This window comes from Marmota marmota, unplaced genomic scaffold, assembly GCF_001458135.2.
Source record: "Marmota marmota marmota unplaced genomic scaffold, marMar, whole genome shotgun sequence".
In the NCBI taxonomy this organism is placed as follows: domain Eukaryota; kingdom Metazoa; phylum Chordata; class Mammalia; order Rodentia; family Sciuridae; genus Marmota; species Marmota marmota.
In genome coordinates, this window is record NW_026000079.1 from 6,080,077 (window position 1) to 6,099,941 (window position 19,865).

General features: G+C 38.1%; 1 protein-coding gene and 1 non-coding gene across 11 annotated transcripts in view; both read right to left on the reverse strand.

Annotated features, from left to right (window-relative positions):
- The window catches only part of Gabpb2 (GA binding protein transcription factor subunit beta 2), a 41,829-nt gene that overhangs the window by 16,980 nt on the left and 4,984 nt on the right, over positions 1–19,865 (reverse strand). For 8 of the 10 annotated variants that reach the window (XM_048814876.1, XM_048814875.1, XM_015502956.2 and 5 more), the window contains 4 exons: positions 18,463–18,602; positions 15,389–15,556; positions 14,635–14,829; positions 10,168–10,318 (listed from right to left, as the gene is read on the reverse strand). In XM_048814876.1, the coding sequence (XP_048670833.1) occupies positions 10,168–10,318; positions 14,635–14,829; positions 15,389–15,556; positions 18,463–18,570 (622 nt within the window). In that variant the 5' untranslated portion in view covers positions 18,571–18,602. The remainder of the gene's footprint in view (positions 1–10,167; positions 10,319–14,634; positions 14,830–15,388; positions 15,557–18,462; positions 18,603–19,865) is intronic. The other 2 variants (XM_015502959.2, XM_048814879.1) reach the window with 1 other exon arrangement.
- Positions 9,460–9,542, reverse strand: Trnap-agg. The gene has a single exon. It is a non-coding gene; the product is annotated as a tRNA-Pro (tRNA).

Here is a 19,865-nt window from a genome sequence, read left to right on the forward strand (position 1 = left end):
AATATCTTTATTTCATTTTTATGTGGTGCTGAGGATTGAACCCAGTGCCTCATGCATGCCAGGCGAGCGTGCTACCACTTGAGCCACATCCCCAACTCCTGAGCCATTTTTATTTTTTCTATTTATTTTTAATAACACGTTTATTTTATTTATTTATTTTTATGTGGTGCTGAAGATCGAACCCATGGCTTCATGCATGCTAGACTCACACTCTACCACTGAGCCACAACCGCAGCCCTTTTATTTTTTATTTAGAGAGAGAGAGAATTTTTAATACTTATTTTTTAGTTTTTTCGGCGGACACAACCTGTTGTTTGTATGTAGTGCTGAGGATGGAACCCGGGCCGCACGCATGCCAGGCGAGCGCACTACCGCTTGAGCCACATCCCCAGCCCGAGTCCTTTTTATTTTAAGACAGGGTTTCATTAAGTTGCTGAGGGTCTTACTAAACTGCTGAGGCTGTCCTCAAACTTATGGCCCTCCTATCTTAGCCTCCAGAGTTGCTGGGATTACTGCTGTGAGCCACATGCCTGGCATCTGTTTTTGTTTGTTTATACTCCAGATGGAACCCAGGGGTGTTTTACCACTGAGTTACATCCCCACTCCTTTCAATTCTTTTATTTTGAGCCAGGGTCTGACTGAGTTGCTTACAGCCTGGCGAAATTTCTGAGATTGGCCTTCAATTTAGAATCCTACTGTCTCAGCCTCCCTAGTCCCTGGGATTACAGGTGTGTGCCATTATACCCAGCTCCAGCACTTATTTTTTAATTTTTGAGACAAGATCTTGCTAAATTGCTCAGGTTAGCCTTGAACTTGTGATCCTCTTGCTTCAGTCTTCCAAGTTGCTGGGATTACACTCATGCATCACTGTGCCCAGCTTGATTTAACAATTTTTAAATAAACAATACACATATATTTATTGATGTTATATATTTTAGAAATTTAGAAATTACATGTATACAAAATTATATTGTTGTTATACAGATCACCATGCAACTTGACTTCCAACTAGACTCTAATACACTTACCTTCTTTAAAAAGGCCCTGTTCGTTGGAGAAGATAATGCTAAGTGAAGTTAGCCAATCCACAAAAAATAATTGCTGAATGTTTTCTCTGATATAAGGTGCCTGACTCATAGTGGGGTAGGGAGGGGGAGCATGGGAGGAATAAATGAACTCAAGATAGGACAGAGGAGTAGAAGGGGAAGGGAGCAGGCAGGGGGTTAACAAGGATGGTAGAATGTGATAGACATCATTATTCGAAGTACATGTATGAAGACAGGAATTGGTGTGAACATACTTTATATATAACCAGAGATATGAAAAATTGTGGTCTATATGTGTAATAAGAATTTTAATGCATTCTGCTGTCATTTATTTTAAAAAAATTAATAAATAAATAAAAATAAAAATGCCTTGTTTGTTTGACTGTGCTAGGGATTCAACCCAGGGCTTTATAAATGCCAGGCAAGCCCTTTCCAACTGGGTGTATCTCCAGCTCTAAAACTTACTGTTAATTTTTAAACTTTTTCACTACCTATGCTTAAAGATTTTTTTAAAATATTTTTTTAGTTATACATGGACACAATATCTTTATTTTATTTTTTTAAAATATCCATTTATTTCTTCGTTGTAGTTGGATACAATACCTTTATTTTATTTATTTTATATGTGGTGCTGAGGATCGAACGAAGGGTCTTGCACATGCTAGATGAGCACTTTACCGCTGAGCCACAACCCCAGTCCAGTTTATTTATTTTTATGTGATACCGAGGGTCCAACCCAGTGCCTAACATGTAAGAGGCAAGTGCTCTGCCACTGAGCAACAACCCCAGGCTTTAAAGATTTTTTTCAGCTTTTATTCTATCAAGAAATCAGTTATCGGGGCTGGGATTGTGGCTCAGTGGTAGAGCGCTCGCCTAGCACATGTGGGGCTTTGGATTTGATCCTCAGCACCACATAAAAATAAATGAATGGAATAAAGATATTGTGTCCAACGATAACAACAACAACAAAAAAATATATATATATATATATATAAAGAAATCAGTTATCAGGGCTGGGGATATAGCTCAATTGGTAGAGTGCTTGCCTTGCATGCACAATGCTCAGGGTTTAATCCCCAACACCACACACATACACACACACAAAAAAAAAAAAAAAAAAAAAAGAAGTCAGGGGCTGAGGTTGTAGCTTAGTGGCAGAGCGCTTGCCTAGCATGTGTGAGACACTGGGTTTGACCCTCAGTATCACATAAAAATAAATAAACCACATTAAAAAAAAAAACTAAACAAATAAAGGCATGCTGTCCATACAAAACTATAAAAAAATATAAAAAAAGAAGAAGTCAGTTATCACTGGGCGCGGTGATACAAGTCTGTAATCCCAGAGGCTGGGGAGACTTAGACAGGAGGATTTTGAGTTCAAAGCCAGCCTCAGCAATAGCAAGACACTAAACAACTCAGTGAGACCCTGCCTGGGAATATGGCTCAGTGGTTGAGTACCTGACTGTAAAATACTTAAGGAGGGACTGGGGATATAGCTCATTTAATAGAGTGCTTGCTTCATGCACAGGACCTGGGTTCAATCCCCAGTACCACACACACACACACATAAAAAAAAAAAGAACTTAAGGAAATCCCTCTTTTTTTTGGTTGCTGTTTTGTTTTTTAATATTTATTTTTTAATTTAGGTGGATACAATATCTTTATCTTACATTTATGTGATTCTAAGGATCGAACCCAGTGCCTCATGCATGCTAGGCAAGCACTCTACCACTGAGCCACAATCCCAGCCCTGCTGCTCTTTTTGATACTAGGGATTGAACCCAGGGGTATTTTACCACTGATGCTACATTCGGAGCCCTTTTTTATTTTTGGAGCTTAGGGCCTTTGTAAATTGCTGAGGCTGGCCTTGAACCTGTGATCTTCCTGCCTTCGCATATGACACCTTACCTGGCAAGGAAACCCCTATATATTCCTTATAGAAAATTCCTTCCATAGAGCAAAGAATTAATTCTTTTTTCTCTCCTTCTCAGTACTGGGAATTGAACCCAGAGCCTCATGCATCATAAGCAGACACTCTACCCCAGCCTTTTTTATTTATTTTGGGATAGTCCCCTAAATTGCCCAGGCTAGTCTGGAACTTGGGATCCTCTTGCCTCAGCCTTAACAGTAGTTGGACCTACAGGCGTGAACCACCACAAGTTAAGAATCTCTCTCTCTCTCTCTTTTTTTTTTTTTTTGAAGTAACTAATTTAGGTACTCTTACTGGATTATAAATTTGCATTTCAGCATATTTTCCTTTAAGAGGTAAATTGGTGGCCTGGAGCCAGTCTCCCTCTCTCTGCCCACACCTGGCCTACTCTGCTCTACTGAGTATATTCATTCTACTTTATGGACTGTTATTTTCAGCTTCATTAAATCTATGCATTTTCTGTCCAAAATAATGATGATGATGATAATAATAATAATAATAGAGGTGAATTGATTGTTGCTGGATATGCCAGCACACGCCTGAAATCCCAGTGACTCAGGAGGCTGAGGCAGGAGGATTCCAACCAGCTTGAGCAATTTGAGGAGGCCTTAAGTAATTCAGTGACACCCTGTCTCAAAATAAAAAATAAAAAGGGCTGGGAATGCAGTACCAAAAAAAAAAAAGAAGGTGAATTGCTTATGTACTATTCCTCACAAATGCAAACCATCTTACTGTTTTTGGATGCTAATTGTGGAAGTTGGAATGAGGATGGATATACTGATAATATACCAATTTTTATTCTAATTCTCTCATAAAATACCCAGAGAACTAAGTGGTCCAAGTTCAAACATAACAATCCATTCAACTTTCCCTCAATAGGCTCAATATCTTAACCCAATTGAAATTAAAAAGAAACAATGCAGGGTTGGGGTTGTAGCTCAGTGGCAGAGTGCTTGCCTCACACATGTGAGGCACTGGGTTTGATCCTCAGCACACATAAAAATAAATAAACAAAATAAAGATATTGTGTCCATGTATAACTAAAAAAATATTTAAAAGAGAAACAATGCAAATTACTTCTTTAGACTTATCCTGTGAATTATAAGAAAACAAATACTTTATTGTTCAAGTTTTTTTGGGGGGTGGGGATAACTGGGGATGGAATCTTGGGGTGTTTTATCACTGAGCTAACATCCCCAGCCCTTTTAAGTTTTTTACTTTGAGACAGAGTCTTGCTAAATTGCTGCGGCTGGCTTTGAATTTCTGGTCCTCTGCCTCAGCCTTCTGAGTTGCTGGGATTATAGGCATGGGCCATTGCACCCCGTTTGTTCAAGAATGTTAATTACTTCTTGGTTTTATTTTATAATTTTTTTTTAGTTGTAGATGGACACAATACCTTTATTTTATTTATTTATTTATTTTTAATGTGGTGCCGGGGATCGAACTCAGTGCCTCATGCATGCCTCATTGAACTCAGTGCCCCATACTCTGCCACTGAACCACAACCCCAGCCCATACTTCTTGTTTTTTTTTTTTTTGTTACCAGGGATTGAACCCAGGGGTGCTTAACCACTGAGCCACATTCCCAGGCCTTTTTCATATTTTATTTAGAGATAGGGTCTCACTGAGTTGCTTAGGGCCTCACTAAGTTGCTAAGGCTGGCTTTGAACTCACAATTCTCCTGCCTCAGCCTCCCGAGCCTCTGGGATTACAGGCATGTGAAACTCTGTCTGGCTATGAACGCTAATTACTTCTTTCTCCTTGATATAATATCCAGATGAGTGTGGTAGCACATGCATAATCCCAGATACTTTGGGAAAGTGAGGCAGAAGGATCTTAAGTTCAAGGCCAACCTTGAAATAAATAAATAAAAAGGGGTGGAGATGTTGCTCAGTTGTAGAGTACCCCTGGGTTCAATCCTCAGTACAAAAAAAGAACATAGAAAAAAGAAAAAAAAAAAAAGATCCAACTTCAATAGAGTGGTTTTTATTACCTATTCAGAACATGGTTACATAAATAAACTCTTCAGACCAGGATTTAGGAAGGTGTACTATAGTATAAGCCAGGCAATCCCAATGAGTTAATGAAAATTAGAATCTGAAAAATTAAGTAACTTGTCAAGGTCATACAGATAATAACTGTCAGAGCCTAGATTAGAACCTATGTCATCTGAGTCCAATGAACCAATACAATACAAAGCTATTTATATGTGACTTTAGAATGTATTTTATGATGAGGAACAGGAAATTCATCTTCATGGGTTGTTTTTTTCCCTGATTAATGTTTAAATTAATCTGCCCTCCCAAATCTCTGCAGTTTGATGGTGGCACTGAGAATGACTGATATTCTTAGTCACAAATGGCTCTTTTTTTTTTGGTACCAGGGATTGAACTCAGGGGGACTTAGCCACTGAACCACATACTGAACCTTTTTTTATTTTATTTTTTTTAGTGCTGGGGAATGAACCCAGGGCCTTGTACATGCGAGGTAAGAACTCTACCAACTGAGCTATATCTCCAGCATCCTCTGAGCAATTTTTAAAAAATATTTATTTTTTAGTTTTTTTTTTGGGTGGACACAATATCTTTATTTCATTTTTATGTGGTGCTGAGGATTGAACCCAGTGCCTCATGCATGCCAGGCGAGCGTGCTACCACTTGAGCCACATCCCCAACTCCTGAGCCATTTTTATTTTTTCTATTTATTTTTAATAACACGTTTATTTTATTTATTTATTTTTATGTGGTGCTGAAGATCGAACCCATGGCTTCATGCATGCTAGACTCACACTCTACCACTGAGCCACAACCGCAGCCCTTTTATTTTTTATTTTGAGACAGGGTCTCATTAAGTTGCTCAAGGCCTCATTAAATTGCTGAGACTGATTTTGAACTTACAATCTTCTTGCCTCAGCCTGCTGAGCTCTGGGATTACAGGTGTGCATCACTATGCAAGGCACAAATGGAATATTTGAAAGCAAACTTTGCAATATGGATTTTGGTATCAAAAATATCCACTAAAAGCATTAATACCATCATATTCTCTCTCTCTCTCTCTCTTTTTTTTTTTTTCCTATAATACTTAGGGTGAAACCCAGGGTCCTCTACTATCAAGTAGAGCCACTTCTATTTTTCATTTTGAGACAGGGTCTCCCTAAATTGCCCAAGCTGTCTTTGAACTTGCAATCTTCCTACTTAGCCTTCTGAATTGCTGATATTTACAGGCATGCACTACTGTGCCTATTGTGTCCAGCTAATTCTTTAATCCTTTTTTCTTTAAAATATGGAATGCTTCATAAATTTGCGTGTTGTCCTTGCATGGAGGCATGTGCTGCCAAAGTGAGGACTAATTCTTTCTTTTTTTTAATATATATTTTTTGGTTATCAATAGACCTTTATTTTATTTATCTACTTATATGAGGTGCTGAGAATAGAACCCAGTGTTTCTTCACACATGCCAGGCAGGCTCTCTACCACATTATGCAATATTATTATCCAATATTATTGGATAATCCCAGCAGGTGGGGAGGCTGAGACAGGAGAATAGAGAGTTCAAAGCCAGCCTCAGCAACAGTGAGGTGCTAAGCAATTCAGTGAGTCCCTGTCTCTAAATAAAATACAAAATAAGGCGGGGATGTGGCTCAGTGGTCAGTGCCCCTGAGTGCAATCCCTGGTACCATAAATAAATAAATAGAAATTATTGGATGATGAGAAAGGAGAAGCTGTCCAAAGAGAGAGAGAGAGAGAGAGAAATACTCAATGAATAACAATCTAAATTTGTCTTGATTTTCTTTTGTACCAAATAAGCATTGGGTAGGTTAACCAGATAAAAGAGAGTAGAATTGCTTCATAAGTAAGATATCATGGGGAGGTCAGCTCTTAACATGGTGATTTAGAAACTTAAATTTATAGTTGTCAACAAAGAGAGAAAAGAAGAGTAGGTGTGCCAACAGCTACATGACAAATAGAATACTGGCCCAAGGGAATCAGGGCAAAAAACCTTTATTCTGAATAAGTTAAACTTTTGTTATCATTCCTAATCAAGATTTGGAGAATTTCAGCAGTTAGACTAAAGACCAACTCTAGCTCTTTTCTCATGTTTGTGAAGAAATAATCTCATTGGCTTCTAAAGGCTTTTGGATTATAAAAGTATTTGTTCTAATCAGTGTGACCCAAACCACTATAAATCCAAAAGTTGCTGGGTGTGGTGGTGCATTCCTATAATCCCAACAATTTGGGAGGCTGAGATAGGAGGATCCCAATTTTGAAGTCAGCCTAGCAACTCAGCAAAACTCTATCTCAAAATAAGAAATAAACAGAACTGGGGAGGGGCTGGAGTTGTGGCTCAGAGGTAGAGAACTCGCCTAGCATGCGTGAGGCACTGGGTTCGATCCTCAGCACCACATAGAAATAAAATAGATGTTTAAATATTAAAAAAAAAAAAAAAAGAACCGGGGATGTGTATACTGGTAGAATGCCACTGGATTTAATCCCTAGTACCACCAAAACCAAAACAAAACAAAAAATTAGTCATGCATGGATATTGGCAGAGCTCAAGACTCAGAATATCAGAATTCAAAGGAACTTAAAATCAGGTTGAATACTGAGTATCCCCCCCAAAAAACCCTGCAAGTCTATAAATGTTCTGATTTCATGTATGTGTATATTTAAGCCAAATGTTTTGAATCATTTAGCTGAAAGCAAAATGATTTAAAACAATCAATAGCCTATAAAAATGAAGGTCACTATTGCCCCCTTGTGGGCATGACAGGGTCAACCTTCATTGAGAAGTTATAATTTCATTTAACAGCTGTTATTTTGAAGACCTTGTTAAAAAAAAGGACACTGAAATATAAAATCTCAGTCTCAACAACTCATAAAATTGGAATCATTATATTCAAATTTTACAGATAAGTAAATGGCCACAGAGAAGAAGTTTTTCGGAGGTCAAGAGAACACAGTACTGATTTCAAAAAAATCTGTCCATATTATGTACATGCTTCTTCTATTTTACCAGATTGCTGCTCAATAGTAGTATCTCATTCAACAATGTTCCTTTGATGTTATACAAATTTAACTGGGAATTCAGTTATTTATCTACAGTTATTTAGTTATTTATAGTTTCCCAGACTGGATTCAAATTTATCATCTTCCTATCTTAGACTCTCTGGATTTACAGGTGTGTGCCACTGCACACCAAGCTTATTTATTTTTTAATGAAAGTCAGAAACAGAAAAAGAAACCAAGAGACAATTGGAAAACTTACTAAAATTAGAACATGAAATCAGTTGTGGTAGTGTATGCCTGTAGAGACTCAGGAGGCTGAGGCAGGAGAATTGTAAATTTGAGGCAAGCCTCAGCAATTTACTGAGGCCCTTAGCTAGACTCTGTCTCAAAATAAAAAAATACAAGGGCTGGGGATGTAACTCATTGGTAAAACAACTCTGAACACCCCTGGGTTCAATCCCCAGTATTAAAAAAAAAAAAAAAAAAAAGAACTTAAAGGACATAATTTCCTGCATTGAAAATAAATATTTGGGGTACTCTATTTTTTTGGTACCAGGAATTGAACGCAGGGGTGCTTAACTACTGAGTCACATCCCCAGACCTTTTTATTTTATTTAGAGACAGGGTCTTGCTGAGTTGCTTAGGACCTCCCTAAGATGCTGAGGCTGGCTTTGAACTTGCGATCCTCCTTCCTCAGCCTCCAGAGCCACTGGGATTATACTGGGCCCAGTATTTGCAGCACTTGTGCCCCTCCCAGGCGTGCTGCACTGGGAGTTCTGGGGCTTTTTTCTTTCTTTCTTTTAAATTTTTTTAGTCATTGATGGACCTTTATTTTATTCATTTATTTATATGTGGTGCTGAGAATTGAACCCAGTGCCTCAAACATGCTAGGCAAGAGCTCTACCACTGAGCTACAACCCCAGCCCCTCACCTTCCTTCTTAAAAATATTCCTGCTTGCTTGAAAGAAAGAAAGAAAATATTCATAAAATGAGATGTTGAATTTGTTCCTTTTTAAATAGAAGTTTTTGTTTAAAACATGATGGTTTCAAAACATCAACACCAATACTTTTTTGTTTTTTAAAAATATGCTCTCAATGGGCTGGAGTTGTGGCTCAGCGGTAGAGCACTACTTGCCTAGCATGTGCAAGGCCCTGGGTTCGATCCTCAGCACCACATAAAAATAAATAGATAAATAAAGATATTGTGTCCAACCAAAAAATAAATATTAAAAAAAAAATGCTCTCAATGGAGCTGGGGTTGTGGCTCAGTGGTAGAGCACTCGCCTAGCATGTGTGAGGCACTAGGTTTGATCCTCGGCACTACATATAAACAAATGAACAAAATGAAGGTCCCTCAATGTCTAAAACATTATTAAAAAAATATGCTCTCAAGAACAAATTAAGTCTCATACTTTATTTAAACAATCACATGTATCTCTCTTTTGTGTGTGTGTGTGTGTGTATGTGTGTGTGTGTGTGTGTGGTGCTGGGAATTGAACCCAGGCCCTTGTGCACCCTAGGCAAGCACTCTACCAACTGAGCTAGATCCCCAGCCCACACAAATAGCTCTTTTATATCAGCAGTTCAACAGTTATTTATGTTTATTCCACTTTGTTATTACTTTAGGTTAAGAATGTTTATTTCCTTTAACAGTACCATATTGAGGCACCCTTATGTTTTCATTTTGGGGTCAGACATAAAGCTTCAATAGACAAATCTGTGGAATATTTTTCTTTTAACCTAAGTATTCATGTATAATCCCTATGTATGATCTTCCCCTCCTCCAGAAAGAATAAGTGTCTTTGCTTTAAAAGCTTTTATTTGGGCAATATTTTATTTTAAAATATTTTTGCTGGGTTGGGGGTTGTAGCTCAGTGGTAGAGTGCTTGCCTAGCATGTGTGAAGCACTGGGTTAGATACTCAGCACCACATAAAACTGAATAAACAAAATAAAGATATTGTGTCCATCTACAACTAGAATTTTTTTTCCTGCTGGGGACTGAACTCTGCGCCTCGCCTCAAGCATGTAGGCAAGTGCTCCATCTCTGAGCTACATCCCTATACCTGTTTGGAGAATATTTTAATAAAGAAGTGACTATCAGACAGAGTACTCATTCATCTCTAGGAAAACGAGGTTTTATTAATTTTTAAGTCTAAAATAAGTGCCACGTTATGAGAACGTTACCTGAGGTTGTTTTGGTGTTGGTTGAAGAAACAAGGCTAGCAAGGTTAACAACCTCTCCTGAGGTGAAGATGAATGGAGCAGCCACAGTCACAGGGTTAGGCACAGAGTCTGCTCTCTCGGGATGAGCATTCCCCTGATTCTGCATTGCTTCCTACCAAACAAAGCAAGATTCAAAGTCAGAACACTTATTAGCTTTAGTTATAGGAATAGTACAAACTCCCTCCTCATGCTCTGTCAAGCAGAACTAGTTCTGCTTGACAGTGTCCCAGGGAGTACAGAGTTTTCATCAAGACTGCTTTTGTTTGTTTGTTTTTGTTTTGTTTTTCTCAAACCACAGCAACAGAGATGTTAGATTGCTTTCCCAAGCTTGTTTCTACTTGAGAAAAGCAGAGGTATTTTATTTACAAAAACTCATAGATAATTCCCTTATCCTCTCTGGATCTTTTTTTTTTTTTTTTTACTTAAAAAAAAAAGAGTGGAATTGGTCTGAATAGTCTAAAAAATAATTTATAGCGCTAATATTCTGTGATCAATTATCTACAAGACAATGTGGTAGCAGGAAATCCCTGTAGAGAACTTACAGAGAAAAAATATTCTCTAGAGTTTTGTCCAACTACTTGTTCCATTCTGCCATTGAATAAATCCCTAAGGGACTATATAATGAGCAAATAAATGAGTGCCAGATTTTAAAGTCGAGTTCCATATGCTGTACTTTTGCTTCCATAGATTTTGGTGAAAAAGAAGCTCGTCATTATATTTTATTTTTTAAACTTCAGAAGTTTTTTACAAACATGATCACCACTAAAAAAGTTCACTTATGAAAAGGCTCTAAACAAGAATTGAAAGTCGAAGAAGAGAACCAGTCTTTGGGGAGTCATTTGTCAGAAAAAAACTGAAAATGCAGTAGAAATGGCTATTTTTCACATATAATGATCTCTTTGAGAAGAACTTCAATTGAAAAAGATTATCTGTTCTCTGAATACTGCTGAATTCCCTCTTCAGTACACCATCATCTATCCTCCACTGTTATTTCTTTAGTTGAAGCCCTCATTGGCTCCCGCCTGGCCTAAGGAAAGTCCCCTTATGGTGATTTAGCATTGTCTTCTCTCTCCAATCTGTGTGCCACATTCCAGTCATCTTTTAAAAACAAGATAATCTTATCAATCCTCTATTTAAAAGCCCCTAGTGGGGGGCTAGAGCTGTGGCTCAGTGGTAGAGTGCTTGCTTGGCATGTGTGAAGTTCTGGGTTCCCTCCTCAGCACCAGATATAAATAAATAAAATAAAAAATCCACTGACAACTAAAAACTATTTAAAAAAAAAAAAAAAGCACCAGTGGACCCCCAAGTGCCCACATAATTCAAACTCCTTCAAAGGTAACATCCTTATATTCAGAATCCAGTCTAATTCTCAAGCCTTAGCTCTGCCACTCCCAAACTACACTTCCCTTTACCCATTCTCTGGTCACACAGCTACTTTCTTTCTTTTTGGGCACCAGAGATTGAACCCAGGGGCATTAACCACTGAGCAACATCCCCAACCCTTTTTATGTTTTTTATTTTTATTTTTATTTATTTTTTAGTTGTAAATGGATCTTTTATTTTATTTATGTATTTACATGTAGTGCTGAGGATGGAACCCAGGGCCTCACACATGCCAGGCAAATGTTCTACCACTGAGCCACAATTCCAGCCCCCCTTTTTATATTTTATTTTGAGACAAGCTGTTGATAAATTGCTCAGGACCTAACTAAGTTGATAAGGCTGACTTTAACTTACCATCCTCCTGCCTCAGGCTCTCACTTTCTTGAACATTTTATGTTCTTTCACACCCCTGTCTTTATACTGGAGTTTGAGCCCAGGGCCTCACACATGCTAGGCAAGTGCTCTACTGCTGAGATGTATTTCCAGCACTTTTTTTTTTTTTTTTGCAGGGAGATGGGGGTGCTTTACCACTGAGTTATACCCTCAGTCCTTTTTATTTCTTACTTTGTGACAGGGTCTTGCTTTGTTGCTGAGAGTCTCACTAAATTGCTGAGGCTATCTCAAAATTGTGCTCTCCTATGTTAGCCTCTGGAATTGCTAGGATTACAGGCATGCACCACTATATCTGGCATTATTTTTTTAAATTTTGAGACAGAGTCTTGTGAAGTTGCTGAGGGTCCTGCTAAATTGCTGAGGCTGCCTGAAACTTGCACTCATGCTGCTTCTGCTTTCCAGGTCATCAGGATCACAGGCATGTACACTGCAACTGTCTTCAGCCTTTTTTAAAAAAAAGTTTTTATTTTGAGACAGTGTCTCGCTAAATTCCCCAGACTGGTCTGGAACTTGGAAATCCTGCCTCAGTTTCTGAGTAGCTGGGACTGCAGTACTTCTGCGTCTTTGATTTGTTTTTCTTCTAGCCTAGAATGTAATTTTCTCGCTTCTCTATTTACTTCTTCAAAGCAGTATTTTACATATACTTTAATCCTTCCCTTAAAAATCATTGATACTCCTTACACTATGCTCCCACGATACTTGCTATATTTTTATTTTGTAATATACTTTATTTCCTGTCTTCATCTTTTTTTTAATATTTATTATTTTTTAGTTTTAGGTGGACACAATATCTTTATTTTACATTTATGTGGTGCTGAGAATCTAACCCAGTGCCTCGTGCATGCTAGGGAGCGCTCTACCATTGAACCACAACCCCAGCCCGTCTTCATCTTTAACATGTTGTGAACATAAGGACAAGGTCATGTCCTATTAATTTTTGGGGTGTATGTGTGTGCTGACACTTTTTTTTATTAGTTCTAATCAGTTATACATGACAGCAGAAAGCTTTTCGATTTATTGTACACAAATGGAGTGTCCTATTAATTTTTACATCCCCATCTTAGTGTTCCTTTTATATACAAATACTGACTTAAGAAATTAATAGATATAGCTGAGCATGGTGGCTCACATCTGTAATCCCGAGGCTTGGGAGGCTGAAGCAGGAGGATGGCAAATTCAAAGCCAGACCCTGTCTCTAAAATACAAAATAGGGCTGGTAATGTGGCTCAGTGGTTGAATGCCCCTGAGTTCAATCCCCAGTGGAAGAAAGGAAGGGAGGAAGGGAGGAAGGGAAGAAGGGAGGAAGGAATAAATTTTTGAATTTGAGTTGAGATGATTTCCTTATCACCCAACATGTGTTAGAGCTATATACTATCACACATCAATTGATAAACATTCAGAAAATAAAAAGTGACTTTTAATATTGTCTCAAGTTAAGTTTAGAAAGGAAATTTTTCTGGAAGGCGAAGGCAGGAGGACTATAAGGACTGTAGGGCAGTTTGGGACTTAGGAAGACCCTGTCTCAAAATACAAAAATAAAAAGGTTTGGGGATATGGTTCAGTGGTAGAGCATCCTTAGGAGCAATCCCTAGTACCAAAGGGGGGAAAAAAAAAAAGGGAAATTTTCATGGAGAGAAAAATGAAATTTAACAGAATATTTTTGAACAAAGAATGATTAAAAAATCAGGAAAGCCTCAGAACAAAAGGTTCAGGGAATTCTGCTCTGCAACATGGGCAGTAAGTATTTCCACAACATTTTTCTTTAATCACCATGAATAATTCAATAATTTATGGACTGTTTTGTTTAAAGTTTTCTCTTTTTTTAGTTGTTGATGGACCTTTATTTTTTTTATGTGTGGTGCTGAGAATTGAACCCAGTGCCTCACACATACCAGGCAAGTGCTCTACCAGTGCTATAGCCCCAGCCCCATTATTATTATTATTATTTTAAAGATACTAATGACACTGAGTCACAGATCGAAATACATTGGAAGTATTACCTCGATAAGATGGGGAAAATTCAGTTTTATGGTTTATTTTTTGATACCAGGAACTGAACCCAGGTGCTTAACCTTTGAACTACATCCTCAACCCTTTTTATATTTCATTTAGAGACAGGATGTGGCTAAATTGCTTAGGGCCTCGCTAAATTGCTGAGGCTGGCTTTGAACTCACAATCCTACTGCCTCAGGCTCCTAAATAGCTGAGATTACTGGCATGCACCACTGTTCCCAGCAAAAATTCAATTTTAGGGCTGGGATTGTGGCTCGGTGGTAAGAGTGCTCGCTTAGCATGGGCAGGACCACATAAAAATAAAGCACCACAGCACCACATAAAAATAAAGGCATTGTGTAGTGTCCATCTACAAAAAAAAAAAAAAAAAAAAAAAACTCTCTCTCTCTTTAAAAAAAAAAATTCTGGGCTGGGGTTATGGCTCAAGCGGTAGCACGCTCGCCTGGCATGCGTGCAGCCCGGGTTTGATCCTCAGCACCACATACAAACAAAGATGTTGTGTCCGCCGATAACTAAAAAATAAATATTAAAATTCTCTCTCTCTCTCTCTTAAAAAAAAATTCAATTTTAGAGCAACTTCCACACACACACAAAAAAAATCTTAACTTTAATCAATGTATATTCTGAGAATATACATACCTGAAGGATGACCAAAATCTCAGCATTGTTCTTCTCCAGGGCTATGTCAAAGGCAGATTTATCGAATTTGCTGAAAGCATGGACATCAGCTCCATATTTGATAAGTAACTCTACCACATCTCGATGGTGGTGCTCTGTGGCCCAATGCAAAGCAGTCATCTTCAGCATGTCCTTGGCATTCACATCTGCTCCATTCTGTCACAGAAAAGCAACTTTTTCAACAGAAACTGGTTATAGTAGCACAAGTGCAAGATCCCATCACCAAATAACAAGGATTTCCATAGAGATTACACATACTTAAACTGAGATAACATTTAAGAACTTAAACTGACATCACATTTAAGAAATATAAAAGAGAAAAATGTTTCTCAAATTCTCCTGAATGCTGACAAGACATTATGCTTTCAATGACTGGGTCTTCTAAGGGACTCACTGGGAAATATTAACAGATGGGAGAAGAAGGGGGAAAGAAGAGATTATTGTTGCACTTATTAACAGAGTGCTGAATGCCCAAAAAAACTGGCATAATATAGAGAATGACTGCAGAAAAGGAATAAAGAAAAATCAATAAAATCTGTTTAGACTTTAAAAAATTAGAAGACTCCTCATACCATGAATCTTGAAAGTGATGTAACTCAATGTTTTAAACCATCTACACTTAATCTTTCCCAGCTCAATTTCTTATCACTATTTAAGAAAACAGGGAGATAGATGTCTTTTTTACAATATAGCTCCACCACTATTCTTGCTTTACCCTAACAAGCAGTTCCACGATGTGCGCATGTCCATCAGCTGCCGCCATGTGCAAAGGGGTCCTGTCCACTTTGGTCCGGGCATCCCTGCTAACGCCTGCTCGAAGGAGCACTTCTGCTGTGGAATAATGACCGTACTGGGCTGCAAGGTGGAGGGGTGATGTTCCAAGCTGTGGGAAAATAATATTTATTGAATATCTACTGTGTGCAGAATCCTATAGCATTGATGGATTCATATGAAGAAGCGTTAAATCCTATGGTTCCTATCTTTGGAGAGAGAATCTAACTGGACAGATAGTGTTGAAGAAATAATTTAGCTTAAAAATTAATATACAAGCTGGGTGGGTAGCACACGTTGTAATCCCAGTGGCTCAGGAGGCGGAGACAGGAGGATCTTAAGTTCAAAGCCAGCCTCAGCAATTACATGAGGCTCTAAGCAACTCAGTGAGACCCTGTCTCAAAATAAGAAATAAAAAGTGGTGAGGCTGTGGTTCAGTGATTAAGCACCCCTGGATTTAATTCCTAGTAACAAAACAAAACAAAATAAAAATACAATAATAGTCGTGCATGGTGGTGCACACCTGTAATCCCAGCAGCTCAGGAGGCTGAGGCAGGAGGATTGAGAGTTCAAAGCCAGCCAGCAAAGGCGGGGCACTTGGGGACACTGTATGTCAGTTGGTAGAGTGCTTGCCTAGCATGTACAAGGCCCTGAATTCAATCCCCAGCACCCCAAAAAAGACGAGGCACTAAACAGTAAGACCCTGTCTCTAAATAAAATATAAAATAGGGCTGCGGGGCTGGGGCTCAGCAGTAGCGCACTTGCCTGGCATGTGTGAAGCACTGGGTTTGAGTCTCAGCACCATGTATAAATAAATAAAAAATGATAAAGATCTATCAACAACTTAAAATAATTTTTTAAAAAATTTACAGGAGCTGGGGCTGTAGATCAGTGGTAGAGCGCCTGCCTTGCACCTGTGAGGCACTGGGTTCCATCCTCAGCACCATGTAAAAATAAAGATATTGTGTCCATCTACAACTAAAAAAAATATTTTTAAAAAATCCCAATAATAATAATATACAAATATGCAGATAAATATATACCAATTAAATAAGTATGCAGTATAATGGTTATAAGTCAGGTAGATTTATCAGGTTAAGACTCTCTGAAGAGGGGCGAGGGGCTGAGGTTGTGGTTCAGTGGCAGAGTGCTTGCCTAGCATGTGTGAGGCACTGGGTTCAATTTTCAGCACCACATAAAAACAAATAAAGGTCCATCAACAACTAATAAAATATTTTTTAAAAACTCCCTAAAGAACATTATTTTAAACAGGAAGAAGGTTTTTAAAAAATGCCAAGCATGGTAGTGAATGGCTATCCGGAGGTTGAAACAGAAAGATTCCAAATTTGAGGCCACCTTCAGCAAAACCCTGTATCAAAATTTAACAAAAATTAAAAGGGCTGGGAATGTAGCTTAGTGGTAAAGTGTCCCTGGGTTCGATTTCCAGTACTAAAAACAAAAAACAAAAGGATCAAAAAGAACATTCTGAGCCAGGGATAGAGGAAACGGCTAGACAGGTTCAAAACAATTCTTAAGAAAAGGGCAGAGACAAGTTACATGTGGAATTTGAGGTACAAATTTGGTTCGAATAGAGGTTTGTTGCTACAGTAAATAAGAATAAAAAGACTGATGAGATGAAAAGACTGATGAGGTAAAAATTTAGCAATACCATTCCAACAGCAATAAGCAAGACTGTGTCATCTCAAAATAAATCTTATATCAGCATCCATTTTGGAACTGAGATTTATTCCTTTGTGTGTGTGTGTGTATTACACCCTTTATTTTAAGCCTGTTCAGTTTATTCTGTGTTTCCCATATATTCCACTTCTGTGCCTGACTGGATTTAATTCATATTGCTCTTTTCACATCTGTTTATAGAAATGCTAATCTCAAGGGTTTCCTTTTCTGCCTTTTTATAAAGTGCTAAGAACCTGTTGACCTCTGAAGTTATGAATTAATAACCCCACAAGAGGTCACTCACTCATCAAAATTGTTAAAATTATTCAGTGCTTACAAATATGTGAATGGTAAGAAGGCCCACAGGTTCTGGGTTCAATCTCCAGCACCAAAAAAAAAACGAAGGCCCACATTACAACTTCCCAAACATGCTGATCTCCAGGCCGGTTGTCTAGGCTCATTAAATTATACATTCCTAGCCAGGTGCAGCGGTGAACTCCTGTAATCCCAGTGACTCAGGAGGCTGAGGCAGGAGGATCACAGGCTTGATGTTAGCCTCCACAACTTAGTGAGACCCTGTCTCAAAAATAAAAAAGGCTGGGGATATAGCTCAGTGGTAGAGTGCCCCTGGGTTCATTCTCCATATTGAAAAAAATTACATCTTCCTCTTTAATGTTTTCCAAGAGTGGCCAACAAAATGTAAAGACTCTTCCTTATGAACCAGAACATGTGAAAGGAAAGGAAAAGAAATACACTCTTGGGGATTGGCTGTGTAGTTCAGTGTTAGAGCACTTGCCAAGCATTCATAAGGCCCTGGTTGCACCAAAAAATAAACAAACAAACAAATAAATAAATAGAAATGTACTCTTATTAGGGGCTGAGGCTGGGGCTCAGTGGTAACGCACTTGCTTAGCATGTGTGAGGCACTGGGTTCGATTATCAGCACCACATATAAAATTAAAAAAAAAAAAAAAAGGCTATTAACAACTGAAATAAAATGTACTCATATACTCATTTTAACTTCTTGGTAATTATGAAGCCTACAACCCAAGAATACTCCAAAGAGAAATAAACGTTTAGGAAATACTTTAAAAAACATTACAGAAAATCACAAACATATAATACCTTATAATTACCTATGTATCCCAGAGGAGACACTTTCAAATTGGAAAACTAAAAAAGAAAGCCACATATTCAGGTAAGATAAAGAAAATAAAACTCTTATAAGGGGAATGAGGAAGCAAGAGAATGAAGAAAAATAAATAATGTCTGTTTGGCCTTTAACAAAAAATATTGGTAAAGGCACACTTTGAATATAAGAGACCTTTCTGCTAAGCTTACCCAGTCTGTGGTAAATGGGGCACCGTTTGCCATTAATGTTCTCACTTCATCATCTTGGCCTTTTCTTGCTGCTTCTAGCAACCTCTTCCCCAAGTCCACCAAAGACATCTTTATGCATAAGAGCAAAACTTTTCAGGTAGCTATAATTCAAACACAAGGAAAGCTGCCTGTAAAATGTTTTTAGAAGACTTTTAATACTTGAATATACATATGATACATCTCATTAACTGGTAGGACTCTTCTATCATCTTAAACAATTAGATATTTGGGAAAGTTTTAGGCACTGAATGATAGTTCCCTCCCTTTTAATCTCCAGAAAAACTTTGGAAATATAAGAAATATATTCTATACATACTTTCTAATACAGGGAATCAAAAAATAACATTTCATACTCTTGAAATGACCAATGGTAGATAGAATATTATTATTTTAAAAAAAAATTTTTAGTTGTCAATGGAACTTTATTTATATGTAGTGCTGAGATTCGAACTCAAGGCTTCACACATGCCAGGCAAGCACTCTACCACTGAGCCACAACCCTAGCCCCAGTAGAATATTATTTTAAGGAATACAATATAAAGTAATAAAACATGAACTGATTTCCAGGCAGGGACAAAGAAGTGTGCCTATATGTGAAATTGCTGCTTGATGGAAATTATGGGATTCCTTATTAGCAACTAACAACTCTTTCTAAAGGTTTATAGATCTTTGGATGCCATAATGAAATAGGACACATCAAGATTTCTAAAATAAATTGCACTGTTAATTTTTCTCATCTGTGGTATAAAGATATAATGATGGAAGTTTACAAAAAGCAAACTTTCTGGTCAAACACTGATCTGCTTCTGGGCCTGATGGCATGCCTGTAATCCCAAGGACTTGGGAGGCTGAGGTAGGAGGATAGCAAATTTGAAGCCAGCCTCAGCAATTTGGTGAGACCCTGTCTCAAAAAATATATATTAAAAGGACTGTGGGGGGAGGGGTGTAGCTCAGTGGTAGGGTGTTTGTTCAGCATGTCCAAGGCCCTAGGTTTGATCCCCAGCATCATTAAAAAAAAAAAAAAAAAAAAAGGGCTGGGAATACAGCTCAGGGGTAAAGCACCTCTGGATTCAATTCCCCATACAGCAACAAACAAGGCAAGTTGTTAAACTGTGGTACATGGCCAAATGCGGTGTTACACACCTGTAATCCCAGAAGCTCAGGAGACTAAGACAGGAGGATGGAAAGTTCAAGACCAGCCTAAGCAACTTAAAGAGACCCTAAGCAACGTAGGGAGGTCCTGTCTCAAAATAAAAAACAAAGAACAGCTGGGGATGTAGCTCAGTGTTAAAGTGCCCCTGGGTTAAATTTCCAATACCGTCCCCACACACCAAAAAAAAAAAAAAAAAAAAAAAAAAAAAAAA